Genomic DNA, 13,193 nt, shown 5'->3' on the forward strand with positions numbered 1-13,193 from the left:
GCTATAATCGACAAATGGCGATCTTCTCTGGCCGTCGTGGCTCTTGGACGACCTTGCCCAGGCTTTCTCTCGATGGATCCGGTATCCTGGAACTGTTTCTATAAGTTACACACGACGCTGGGCGTTAAATTGAACTCTCTACAAATCTGGACTTGAGATTGGCCTGCTTCTAGGCTCCCCACAATTCGCCATCTCATTCCATCATTTAAACGTTGGTGGTTACTCATTTTTATTGTTACAATTTGAAATTAACCGATTGCTGCAAAATAACACCAAGAAATTCGCCGAGGTATGCGAACGAAATGCGTCTTAACTTACGCGCGCTTATAAAGCCTGTTTCTCTACTGGCTCTGCCTACACACACGTGTACGCTTACGTATTTGACGTATAAGATTTGCATTTTTGTCTAGAAGCAGTGGTTTTACATTCAGTTCAGTTCTTTTCATGAAATTCGATAAAATATGCAAATTCTCTTAATTTATTTCACCAGTGTACTCAAACTTTGTATAAAATGGTGTCTCTACACCAAACAGGGCTAAGGATACCGGCTCTTTGAACTTTCTGTCAGAATTTCTTCCAAATGAATTGCGTAACATGGAACAAAACGGCACTCTTTCTTCTTTTGGACTGCTCTTGGAATCCGTGATTGATATTTTTGTGAATAAATTTACCCAAAAAGTTGTCTTCAGCAACTCTAACTCTTTTTATGGATATCTTGATCCCCCTTCCTTCTGCCCAGAGCCATACCTCAATAAGTCTAACAACAAAACATGCACATTTGCTCTTTTACAGGTTCGTTGTAATTTTGTTTTGGGTTGAAGCCGTTTCAACCACCACTGTCCTCTCTGTTACAAGTGATGCGCCACGGACTTTTTACATTTCTTTTGCGCCTGCCCGATGCTAATTTTCCTACGCGATCACCTTTTCGATATCTCTCATCCATCTCTTTCCGATTTAATACATTTTTTGAATACCAAGCGAGATCGGGTTTGTGATTTTGTTAAATCTGTAAAAACTCGCACTTGTAACGTGCCCGTGTAAAGTATGTTTATTTTATACCTTGAATAATGTCTATTTTGTGTCCAGATGATCTTATGTATATTTAACGTGTGTGCACATATCTCAATTCACCCCCTTTTTTTCTTTTCTCTTTTTTGTTTAATGTAACTGTGGTTATATGTATGGTCACGGGCTTCGGCCTCAAGCTAATAATAAAACGTTTAGTATTTACTACTATTTTCACAATGCACTTTTTACTCCAATCCCAGGTCCAAATATTTAAATTTCACTTCACACACATATACAGGGTCTTTATAATTAAAGTTCCACTTTGAAATAGCGATAAAAGGAAAACTACTGGACAAAATGTTATCAAACTTGGTAATATGGTAATAGTTTACAGGAGGTCACGGGATTCAGTTTTCCGCAAAAAAAAGTTCAAAAACTGACCACCATCGGGGAATGGCTCTGTATGCAATATTGTTAAACGAACTATGACATGAAGATATCGGTTTAAAATGTTTTTGATCGTTTCTAAAACGAAACTGTTTTTGGTGGAACTGAAAAATGCCGTACACCGTCCGCAAAACATTCCTCCTGATATGCTAAGAGCTACTGTTGAGAACGTTGTAATGCGATTTAATTTGCTTTCAGAACATGGTGGACGCCACATTGAACATGCTTTATAACACGTTTTAGAAACGATTAAAAACATTTTAAACCGATGTCTTTATGTCTTATTTCGTTTAACAATATTACATACAGCGCCATTCCCCACTGGTATTGATTTTTTTACCTTTTTTTACGGAAAATTAAATCCCATGACCTCCCGTAAACGATTACCAAGTTTGATAACATCTTGTCCAGTAGTTTTCTTTTTATGGGCATTTCAAAGTGGAACTTTAATTATAAAGACCCTGTATTTCAATTATTTTCGAATATACACAACACATATTTGATGTATACATGTTAATGTTACATCAGTTTTGACTTATGTGCTTTCAATCATTGATAATGGTTGTTCAATGCTTCAGTGGTAATGGTTTCAGCATTTCTAGATTACTCTTATCTTCAGTGCGACACAGATTCGGGAATGCAGCATCGGCATAAATTTGCTTTCGTAAACTGTTTCACGACTCCCTTGGCTTGTGGAATGCGTTTTCTAAGCATATAACTAAAACCATATAAATCCCACTGAGCATTGTCTGTCATCGTAAAAAATAGTTGCCCGTTGGGAGTAGATAACCGTATATAGCCTGAGCAAAGAAGTTAAGAAACAGTATTTATCGAAAAAATAATCTAAACATGCTAGATCATATATATAAAAGTTATTACAGTGAGATCTAAAAAAAATTTTAAAAAGTGCTGCAAATCTAAAAATATATTTTTTTAATTTTAATTTACTCAAATTAATGGGCTGATTAATACAGACAAATAAATTGAAAAACATTTACAAAATAATAAATATAGAATTTAAAATACACAAGAAAAAAATACGATAAACTAAATATGCGTGAAGCTATTTCATAAACTTGGCTCTATTTAGCTGTTTTGCTACTGTATAAGCGATGATGTTCTACACTATCACATGCAATAAAATAAAATAAAAAGTAGCAAATCTTTGCAAAGGATGCACTTTTATTTTACCTCCTGGAAAGACGATCACACAAAGGGAATAATGCATGGAAAGAAGAAGAAAGAAAATCGGGACAAAAGTTCATCATGGTTAAATACAGCTATAAAAACACACCGATGCAGGATGAAAAATACATTTAAACATAAGTAACGCAAAGGATTGAAAAAATATATACTTCGAATCCGATTCAAATCGGTGCAAACATAAGTAATAGAAATTTCAAATGCCAAAAAACTCAAATATTCGTGGAAAAAAAATTGGTTCATACATTTGAAATGCTCTTACCAATCTCGATATTTTTTGCATATAAAAGTAAAAATATAAGAGTTATTCAACTATCAAACATACTGATCAAACATACAGTACATTTTTCTATGAAGGAGGCTTCACGAAAAAAGCTCTATATAACGTTACGTTAAATATAAATAATCATTCATGTCTTTAATCTCTTTTCACTTTACGTATGAAGTCAAAATTTCTTCCAAAAGTTTTTGAGTTTCAAATATAAAAACAATAAAAAAAATATCGTTTATGGTCATGAATGATAAAGTAACGTAGAGATGAAAGAAGAAAAAAAGAGAATTTATCATCCACTGAATGAACTCGAAAAAAATATGTTAAGTAATCCTCATCGGAATCTAATACATACTTATGCACCTTGATGCTAAACTGTCTAACGCCCTTTGAAAGGCGATGCGTTTTATTTTTCTCGCCACTTTACAATGTTTTTAAAGTGTATGAATTGAATTTCGTTTATTGCACATGAAATTTAAATTTTGACTATATACAAACTGTAAGTGCCAATGCGGCTTTTATCTCTGTTCGTCGAGAAGAGGTATGTTTCCAATTTCAAAAATGATAAAAATGTGTTCAGAAATCGCCCTGTACCAATTTGGGGAGTGAAAATACACTATGTCACAAAATAAAAACTATAAATTTTTATACGGCCCCCTTGTCCTCTAACTTCTAATTAGAGAGAGGTTGCTCTGTGTCTTCTGACTCCAACAAAAAAATCCTATGTTTTTTTAACCTTACAACGGCAATCCTGAGATATCTCGTCAAACTTGATGTGCTTTAATTCGGTCACCCGAAGTACTTCGGGTTCTTACCACTCTTTTATTTCCAATGTGGCAGTTATAATGCGGATCAGGAAAATTTTAAAAACTTCTTGAAGGGTTAAGTGCAATAGTCGCTGAGATATTCGAATTCAAAAACCGGAGAAAAGGTGGGAAAGAACAACATAAAAATGATTGAAGGAAGCGCTATCAGCTAGTTTTTGTTGTTCTTTCCCGACATTTCTCCGATTTTTGAACTCAAATATCTCAGTGAATATTGAAGTTAAAAACATGGGATTATTTTTGCTGGCCTCAAGAGGGATGGGCAACAACTTTCTAATTAGAAGTTAGAGGACAAGGGGATCGTATAAAAATTTAGATTTTTTTTATTTGTAACATACTGTATTTAAACTCTCAAAACTGGGAGAGGGTAATTTTTTAACGTGCTTTAAGCATTTTTAAAATTCGAATCATACGTCTACGACGAACGGTTCATGAGATGAAGGCTGCATTATCACTTACAGGACAACCTGTATATATACAGGGTGAGTCCTTCCTATTCTGCCAAAGGAAAGGGGTTGATAGACGAGTCCAAGTGGTTCAGAAAACACCCCACCAACACTGTCTTATCAAAAACCATTTTCGAGTTATGGTGGATAATCGATTATGGAAAAAAAATGCGTCAAGCCGCTGTGGTGGTCGAGTGGTTATAGTGACGGACTCGCGATGCGAGGATCCGGGTTCGAACCCCACAGTGGTGGTCGGCTGAAGTTGGTTTTCTGTGGTTCCCAACTTCAAGGCGCAAATGCGAGCCGATCTCCCCGTTAAAAAGTCTCGCCACAGAGAGCAACAGTCCTACAACGATAAATCATTCAATCATAACACTTCACTCATAGTTAGAAAAACTAGTGGCAGATGGCAGCACTACACATAACAAGCATTACACAGAAACAAACTTTACGTCAGGTTGCACTACACGTACACGCACATTCCCGCATGTACCGATTCGTTGGGGGTTCCGCGGGGGGGGGGGGTGGGCTCGGGGATCCATGATGTTCTTCAGTCAGCCACCTCGTTGGGCAATTTGCCTGTTGTGGCGTTGTATTTGTAAGTTTGAAAAAAATCCAAATTTTTTGAAGTTTCTGGAAAACCGACACGCAAACTAAGTACATATTTGGAAAAAACAGAAAAATTCTAATAAGATGAACACCATTTCTCGGAGAGCCGAGGAAGAATACCATCTGTGCGTTACCCACATTGTCGCGTGCCCAACCTTGCTGTATTTACCACGATTCACCAAAGACTTAGAGAGACTGGTTCATTTGGTAAGGTGTACGAAAAGGGCTCCAGGATCACCGCTCGGCCACCGGACCACAGAGTGGAGGAAGAGCCAAGTGTTGGTCTATTGAGAGAGTAGGTGGAATTTCAGAAAAAAGAGTGATGAGTGATGAATGTTTTGCAGAAAAACCAGTACCATCCATACTATTTCACAGCGGTGCAAGAATTACGGCGTTGAGACTTCCAAAAGCGGGTAACATTTTGCCGTTGGCTGTTGGAGCGAGATATTGAAGAACATAATTTTCTGAGATTGATACTTTGGACAGATAAGTCACTTTTCATTCGGGATGGCAGATTAAATTTACATAATTGGCATCATTACACTCAACAAAATCCCTTTGTAACGAGAAACTCATCGTTCCAAACGCGATTCAGCTTGAATGTTTGGCTTGGAGTGGTTGGAGATGTCTTGATAGGTCCACATCAGTTCCAAGGTCATCTGACAAGCGATATATATATCTGGAGTTACAGAAACGTCATCTGCCAGAATTAATTTGTCATACCTGCACCTCAACGTGCAGAAATCATTTTCCAATACGGGGGTCCTTGCACATTCTTCAAATGTCGTTCGGGACTTGGCTGAGTATTATCCGCAATGGATTGCTCGTAATGGACCCAATTTCTTGGCCGCCAGATTTGACTCCTACAGACTTCTTTGTTTGGGGTTTTCTGAAGCAAGAGGATTACTACAGAAGTCAACAGTTTTCAAAACTTGAACAGTCGTCTAGATGATGCTATAGAGAAACTGAAGGGTGAGCTCTCGTTAAGGGATACGGTAGCTTCAGCTCGTAAGTAGGCAAGGGCATGCATATATTAGGCATGGGGGTGACGAATTTCAGCCGCGGCTGTAAGTTTCACACATCTTTTTCGAATGCATACGTGCTTTAATCATGGACGTGGGATACGCCACTAGTTTTTTTTTTTGCATGTTCCTTGATAGAAGACATGGAAAACGTCATACTTTGTTTCTTTTCTGTTTCCTTTTGTTTCCTTTGTGTATTAACTTGATATTCGTTCTTATTTGGCTTTACAACTTTCGTTCTTGCATCTGATGAAAATAGACAAGGAATTACCTGCGTCGACCATAGCACCTCGCGAGTTTTCTTTTCCGAGAAAAACGCCAATTTCAGTGATGTACGGGGCGCGGTAGCCCAGGTCGATAAGATACTCGCCTTAAGATGTTTAGAGGTGTCGCGATTTCGATACCCGGTTCGTTCATATCAGAAACTTTCCTGACACAGCGATACAACGGAAATGGGGACATGTCCACAGAAAAAGATTGCTACCGCAGGGAGTCCCACATCGAGAGGTTAGCGTACCAACCTCTCGATTGGTATAAAAACAGGCTGTAGTTCGGAATCGGCAATAAATTGTATGTCCCCGTCTAATTAGCCCTCGTGTGCAGAAAATGACCGTGGTGCGACAAAAATGATTTAAATATTAATTATACAGTCAAACCCTCGGTTTACGAACGTCTCAGTGTGCGCACAATTTGGTTTACGAACAAAAATCAATTCGGTTTACGATTTTTTTCTAAATTCTTTTCTCCAAATACGATTCTTCTTATCCATTTCGTGGATCAGCATATCATTTTAAACTTTCAGAAGGTTTACATAAAATAAATTTATCAGAGATTATTTGATCATTTTTGTCACACCAGGCTCATCTTCTGTACACTAGGGCTAATTAGACCAGGACCTACAATTTATTGCCGATTTCGAATTGCTTATAGTGCTTATTGATAAAGCTCAGGGGCATGTGACAAAACCCATGAATTCGGTTTGGAAGGGATGGTGATCAGATTGCTTTGCAGGCAGAAAAAATTTCGAGGGTTTTGACACTGAGATTAATAGATGAAATGAATGAGACTAAAAAGACAGGAGTCTTTTTCTGCCCTGGTATAGGACAATATCTTTAATGGTTGGGATAGTCTCTCTCTCGGTGAAAGTGTTTTAGTGTCAGTAAAGTGATGGCAGTGAAACCAATTGATGCTTTGAATTAGTTTTACGTTATGCACTAAAGGGTGAAGCAGTGTTATAAAAATTGACACTAAAAAATCTTTGGGGTCCCATGATTATTGATTCCTATGGGGAAATGTTTCGGTTCGCAAACAATTCAGTTTTTAGGAACAGAAGTCAGGAACGAATTAAGTTCGTAAACCGAGGCTTGACTGTACTAAGAAAAACGAATCCAAGTTTTATTAAATTTTTGAAGAAGTTCCAGTGAGTTTTGAGGAAGTATCGCGTTCTTGTGTGCTGTTTGTGGAAATATGATAGAAAGATTTGTTTTTTCACTTTCTTTTCCCTCAGATTTTTCCTCGAAATCGATTGTACATAACGAAGAATTATGAAGTTTTCACACCAGCAATTAGGAGGAAAATCCGATTGTAGGTCCCGGTCTAATTAGCCCTCGTGTGCAGAAAATGACGGTGGAGCGACAAAAATGGTCAATGATCAGTGATGTACATAACCTCTTCAAACCTTAGCCATCCGCCTGAGCATATCTGCATATCTGAGATAATAATGGATTTACATACGTTTTCATCCACCTTAGTTTGGTTTCTCGAATGTTCGTCGAACCTCTACTTGGGCGAACGCCGAAGAAGCGAATGGGGTATTGCAAACAAAAGGCTAGATTTCATTATAGACTCGTTCGAAAGCTGGTAGAATGGACAAGTTTTTGGAAGATTTGACTGATTGTAGCTGGAAGCGTGTTTGCATAATTAACGGTTACAGAATTTGGCAGCAATTCGATTTTAAATGTCGCCAATCTATCAGCGCTTCTAGCTCGTCTAGATGAAAATGGTGTTCATCTTATTAGAATTTTTCTGTTTTTTCCAAATATGTACTTAGTTTGCGTGTCGGTTTTGCAGAAACTTCAAAAAATTTGGATTTTTTTCAAACTTGACGCATTTTTTTCCCCATAATCGATTATCCACCATAACTCGAAAACGGTTTGAGATAGGAGAGGGTTGGTGGGGTGTTTCGTGATCACTCGGGCTCGTCTATCACCCCCTTTCGTTTGGCAGAATAAGTCAGATTCACCCTGCATATACAGGGTAGTAAGGTAAGTCCCTCAGCAACATTTTGCTGAGGAACCATTGATCTTAGAATCATACTTCCAATTAGAAAAAGTGTCGAAATAACATGTAGACCTCAGATACGTGTCATGTTGCTAGGGGTAGTATAGTTATACCTACCCCTAGCAATTAATTAATTTATTTATTTATTTATTTAAAAATTGATTTAAAAAAATGGCAAAAAAAATTAACGGGGCTCTTCTTTCTCTTATTTATGCTATTATTTCCTAATTTTTTAATTAAAATATCTCAAATATCTAAAATTGAATATAGAACTTGGAAACGTGGATTTTTTTTTTTTTTTGCCTCAAAAGACACATTGAAAAAACTTTCTTATTGGGTTTTTGAGGACAGGGTGTCCGTATAAAAAGTTAGTTTTGTATTTTAATAATTTTACTACCCCTAGCAACATGACTGACGTATCTGAGGTGTACATGTTATTTCGGTACTTTTTTTAATTGGAAGTATGCCTCTAGGATCAACGGTTCTCCAGTAAAATGTGGCTGAGAAACTTCCCTTACTACCCCCCTGTATATTAAACACATAATTACTTAAACGAAGAGAATATTAAAATATAAGAGAAAATTTGTCACAATTCATTCCGTCTCTTAATCGCGATGATCTAAATTCTTACATCGGGGTGTACATTTGAGAAGAAACATATGCAGATTAAATTTATGTACGTATATTTGTATATACAAGAGGAAGCAATTTGAACAAAAAATATATACTGGTTTATAAAATGCCGTTTATGCAGCAAGTACAACTGCTCCAACAAATTTCATACATAACAAATAAAGAAAATTATCCATGAACATAGGCACCGGAACCTAGGGGATGAGGCCATTTGAGCTTTCCCCCCCCCCCCCCAATAAATTTTGTAAAGTGGCTGAGCCCGTCCAATAATTTCTGAAAAAACAACGTAATGCACCCTCCCTCATCTGCGTACGCGCCAAAGTCCCGTATATACGGGACGACCAACAACTTTAAGCCCTCTCAATGTGTTCTTTACGTCGGCGCCTCTGTCCATCAAGACAGGATAATAGACAATTTTTTATCAGTTCGTTCTCTAATAACTTTGGGATACTAAATATATGTTAATATGCTAATGCTCACATTTTGAAGTCCATTACAATTTGTTTGGAACCCAGTGACATCAAATCCATTGACAGCCACATCGTAATCCTGATTCGAGCCCTATGGAGCATCTATGAAGAATTTGGGACATTTTGAAGACATAGAAACGGTCGTCAATTCACTGATGGGTTGAATATCCTTCCGTAGTTCAACAAGTTTCAGATTGATCAAGACCATAGAAACAAAAAGCTCGTACAATGAATACTAACATAAAAATACGTAGAGGATACAAATCCATTCCCAGTTTCCACACTGTACATGTTTACAACCATAATAATATAATATATATAATATATGTATATAATATATATACACACACTAAAAAAAGGACAAATTCTTATATACACCTATTTATATGGTAACGTGTTGATCCACCTTCAGTTCGAATAACAAGAACCATATGTCGTGTTAATAATTCTATCAGTTGCTGGAATTGAGACGGTGGGCACGGTGGTATTGCCGTCCAGAAGTGGTTATTTTCCCAAGTATTCGTTTGTAACGTACAATGCTTAGATAATCCCGATTAATTGGGCATTTCAGTACCATCAGAATTTCCATGATAATATATAAATGTAGAGGTGTTTAGAAGTTACATTATATAGATTCGAATGAACTGTAAAACTTTTCAACGAGAATAACTAGAATTCGTAAATGACGGACCATTTATCAATGAATTTTGCGAAAATTTTGACATGGTCTTTCTTTACATAGAACAGACTCCATGAATTTGTCTAGTATGACGGAATAATCTCAGCACTGAAGTATTTTCATACAAGCAACCTGGATGCCATACCTTAGGAACGAATTCAAAGCTGTTTAATTCAATGCTACAACTTACACTAGTTCTTGCGTTCAGTTCGTCGAGAGAGAGAAGCTTCTCTAGATAAATTACATCTATAATTTTCGAACACAAATGTTACTTTTAAATCCTCTTTTTTTAACTACAGTTGTGTTTTTGAAAAACTGTCATTATAAAATGTGATATAAATTTCAACTAATATGATTCATTCAGGGCATGGATTATTATTATTTTTTGTCAAAACATGAGCCTATGTATATTCAACTGAACATGCAATTAGAAATTTTTATTTGCATCATCAATTACAAAATTACGGCTTAACACAAAACATTTGGCGTAAGTAAAAACGAATATATCATCAGGAAACGGTACACATTTATTCGCTCTTTCAATTCTATGTCGGCTTACTTGGCAGAACGATAATCTATGTAAATAAAACATCTTCCCAAGAACCAGAAGACATTCAGCAGTTTCGTGAGTTTGAGAGTAGTTCTATTATTATCATACTCTTTTCTGACCAGAAGTGCATCTTAAATTGGAGGAAAGAAGATGACACCAAGACGACCGCAAAAGATATAGCTACCTTGAAAGTTTCTTCATTGAGCGGTGAGCGCATCAACCTCACGATTAAGGCACGGAAGAGTAGCTGTTCGAAATTTACTATAAATTGTAGCCCCCGGTCTAGTTAGCTCGCTCATAAAATGGCCGTAGCTTGACAAAAAGGATAGAATAAATTATCAATTATCAAGGAAGGAGACATGCATTCTGATTAAACGTTCACGCCAAAATAAAATGATAAGAACTTGAAAACACCCTTATAACAAAGTATGAAAATAGCTTTGTTTGTTACTTACAGCTCCAAATTTATGTAGAACAAGGTACTGTTCTGCAGATGGATTCATTCCAACACTTTGCAGCTTCCAGTTCATGATCTAAAGATAAGAAAGACAAATCAAAGACATGTAGTTGACCAACCATGAAGATTTATATAAATTACTAGCTATAATACCCGGCGCTGCCCGGGTTTTCTTCAATGAGGCTTTTTGGATCATGCGATATCTCCCTCTTTCTTTGAGGGACATGCAAACCGTATCTAATTTAACCAATATGGCGACGTCCTGCGCGACTCATGAAAGAAACAAATCTACATTTAAAGAAACGTAGAAATGAATAGTCCCCTCCCCCTTTTTTTTAGGGGTGTAAGGTATTTCGATTCCCTCCCCCTGAACTTCAAGTTATCTATTTCTGCCTGTTTGAGATTCCAAATATGCTTAATTAAAGCTGTGGAATTTTTTCGATGCACTTTACGGGGCCCATAACTAATTTTAAAAACATCCTAAACTATATGAATTTATGCAAATAAATATCAAAACACAATACGGAGACATTAATTTTCATGCTTGAGAAGATATAAATAAAAAGTTGAAATCAATGTTATTGCATGGATATCCAACTCAAAAGTAGGTTCCACTAATTACTTCATGTTTTTAATTTTCTGGGCTTCGTATCTCCAAGTGAATTCAATATTTCAAAAATCGAGAATTCAATTTAATTTTTAAAATTATTGATGTGGCAGGAACCCCCCCCCCCCACTAAATTTCTGTATTTATGCAGTTATATCGGCAATTTTTATACTGATTTCTATGAGGTCTATTCAAAAAGCCTCATTACTGAGAGTATTGAAAATGTGGCAAACCATTATAAAGGCATAAACTATTATACATAACTGACAGCATTAAAGAAGTGACAAACCATTGTAAAGACATAAACACGTCTGAAACTCATCGCTAGGGAACCACGGTAACCAAAGTAAACGTTCGGAAAGTGATTGTTGAGGCCCAAAAACCATTGTTGTCGGACAGTTTTTCGCCCATTTGGGGCATTTGCCCTGGTCTGACGAAATTTTAAAGTAGCCTATCGTTCAAGTCGGGTCCCATTTGGTATATATGCAAAATTTGGCGACGATCGATCTAAAATTGTAGATTTGTATAGAGAACATACACACACACACACAGACACACACACAGAAAATCAATTTTATATATATAGAAGATAGATAGATAGATATCAAAGTGAGAAAAAAAGTAAAACTTGCTTTTTTCCAATTAAAGAGTTAAAGCGTTTCTGATTGGATTTTTTGTATTTGTATATGAAGGTAAAATTATAAATTGATGCACAGACAGCATGAAAGTTAGAATGCGTTTAAGAGTAGAATCTCAGCTTGTCAATTTCAAAATTTTCAACTTTGTTATACATTTTGTTGAACGGTAAAAGATGTGAAAACACTCGGTTTCTTATTTGGGCATATTCTTGTAGATGCGGCTGCATTAAATGTTGAATTGTTTAGTGGCAAAGAACTTCTATTGTTTGGAACTATCCGAGATAGCCTACGATCTGAGACAATTCATCAGACTCGTTTATGTGTGTGACCACGGTGTTTTCTTTGAACTAAAGTTTTCCTACATGGTCTTGGTATACACGTGCTATGTTCAGGCGGATGGCTAAGGTTTGAAGAGGTTATGTACATCACTGATCATTGACCATTTTTGTCGCACCACCGTCATTTTTTGCACGCGAGGGCTAATTAGACCGGGACCTACAATTTATTGCCGATTCCGAACGGTAATATATTTTATACTCACCGAAAGGTTGGTGCGCTATCGCCTCGATGGTGAACTCTCTTAAGTAGCAATCTTTTTCTGTGGTCATGTCACCGTTTCTGTTGTCTCCCTATGTCAGGAAAGTTTCTGACTAGTACGAACCAGGTATCGAACTCGCGACATTCGCGAACTCGGGTATCTAAACGTCCTTTGGTACTTTAGGCGAGTATCTTATCGACCTGGGGGTCTATTACGCCACTACCTCCTATATACAGGATATACATGTATATAGGAGGTAGTGATTACGCTCACGTCGTTATACAACGAGGTCGTTAGTGACGTCACGCCCTTAACGCAAATTCTCAACGAGCCTCATAACGCAAATCTCAGCGACCATCGTCAAAAACTTGATTTTTCTCAGCAACCCGCGGTATGTCGTTATCTATTTTACGAAAAACTCCCTGGTCCGAGAGTTGCGTTAGCTCCAAAAGGGATGGACCAATCGGATAATTTTCTCCGCTGCTGATAATCATCATCACTATCAACGAGT

The 13,193-nt window shown here is 37.0% G+C and overlaps 1 protein-coding gene across 1 annotated transcript in view; it reads right to left on the reverse strand.

Annotated features, from left to right (window-relative positions):
* LOC149080567 (uncharacterized protein ZK1073.1-like) overlaps positions 1-13,193 on the reverse strand; it is a 59,865-nt gene that overhangs the window by 13,807 nt on the left and 32,865 nt on the right. Inside the window, exon 8 of the mRNA XM_089239697.1 lies at positions 10,898-10,975. Coding sequence (XP_089095823.1) covers positions 10,898-10,975 — 78 coding nt within the window. The remainder of the gene's footprint in view (positions 1-10,897; positions 10,976-13,193) is intronic.

The sequence above is a fragment of the Pholcus phalangioides genome, unplaced genomic scaffold, assembly GCF_987345545.1.
Source record: "Pholcus phalangioides strain wild (caught in Gottingen) unplaced genomic scaffold, Ppha-v1.0 ptg000011l_1, whole genome shotgun sequence".
NCBI lineage: Eukaryota > Metazoa > Arthropoda > Arachnida > Araneae > Pholcidae > Pholcus > Pholcus phalangioides.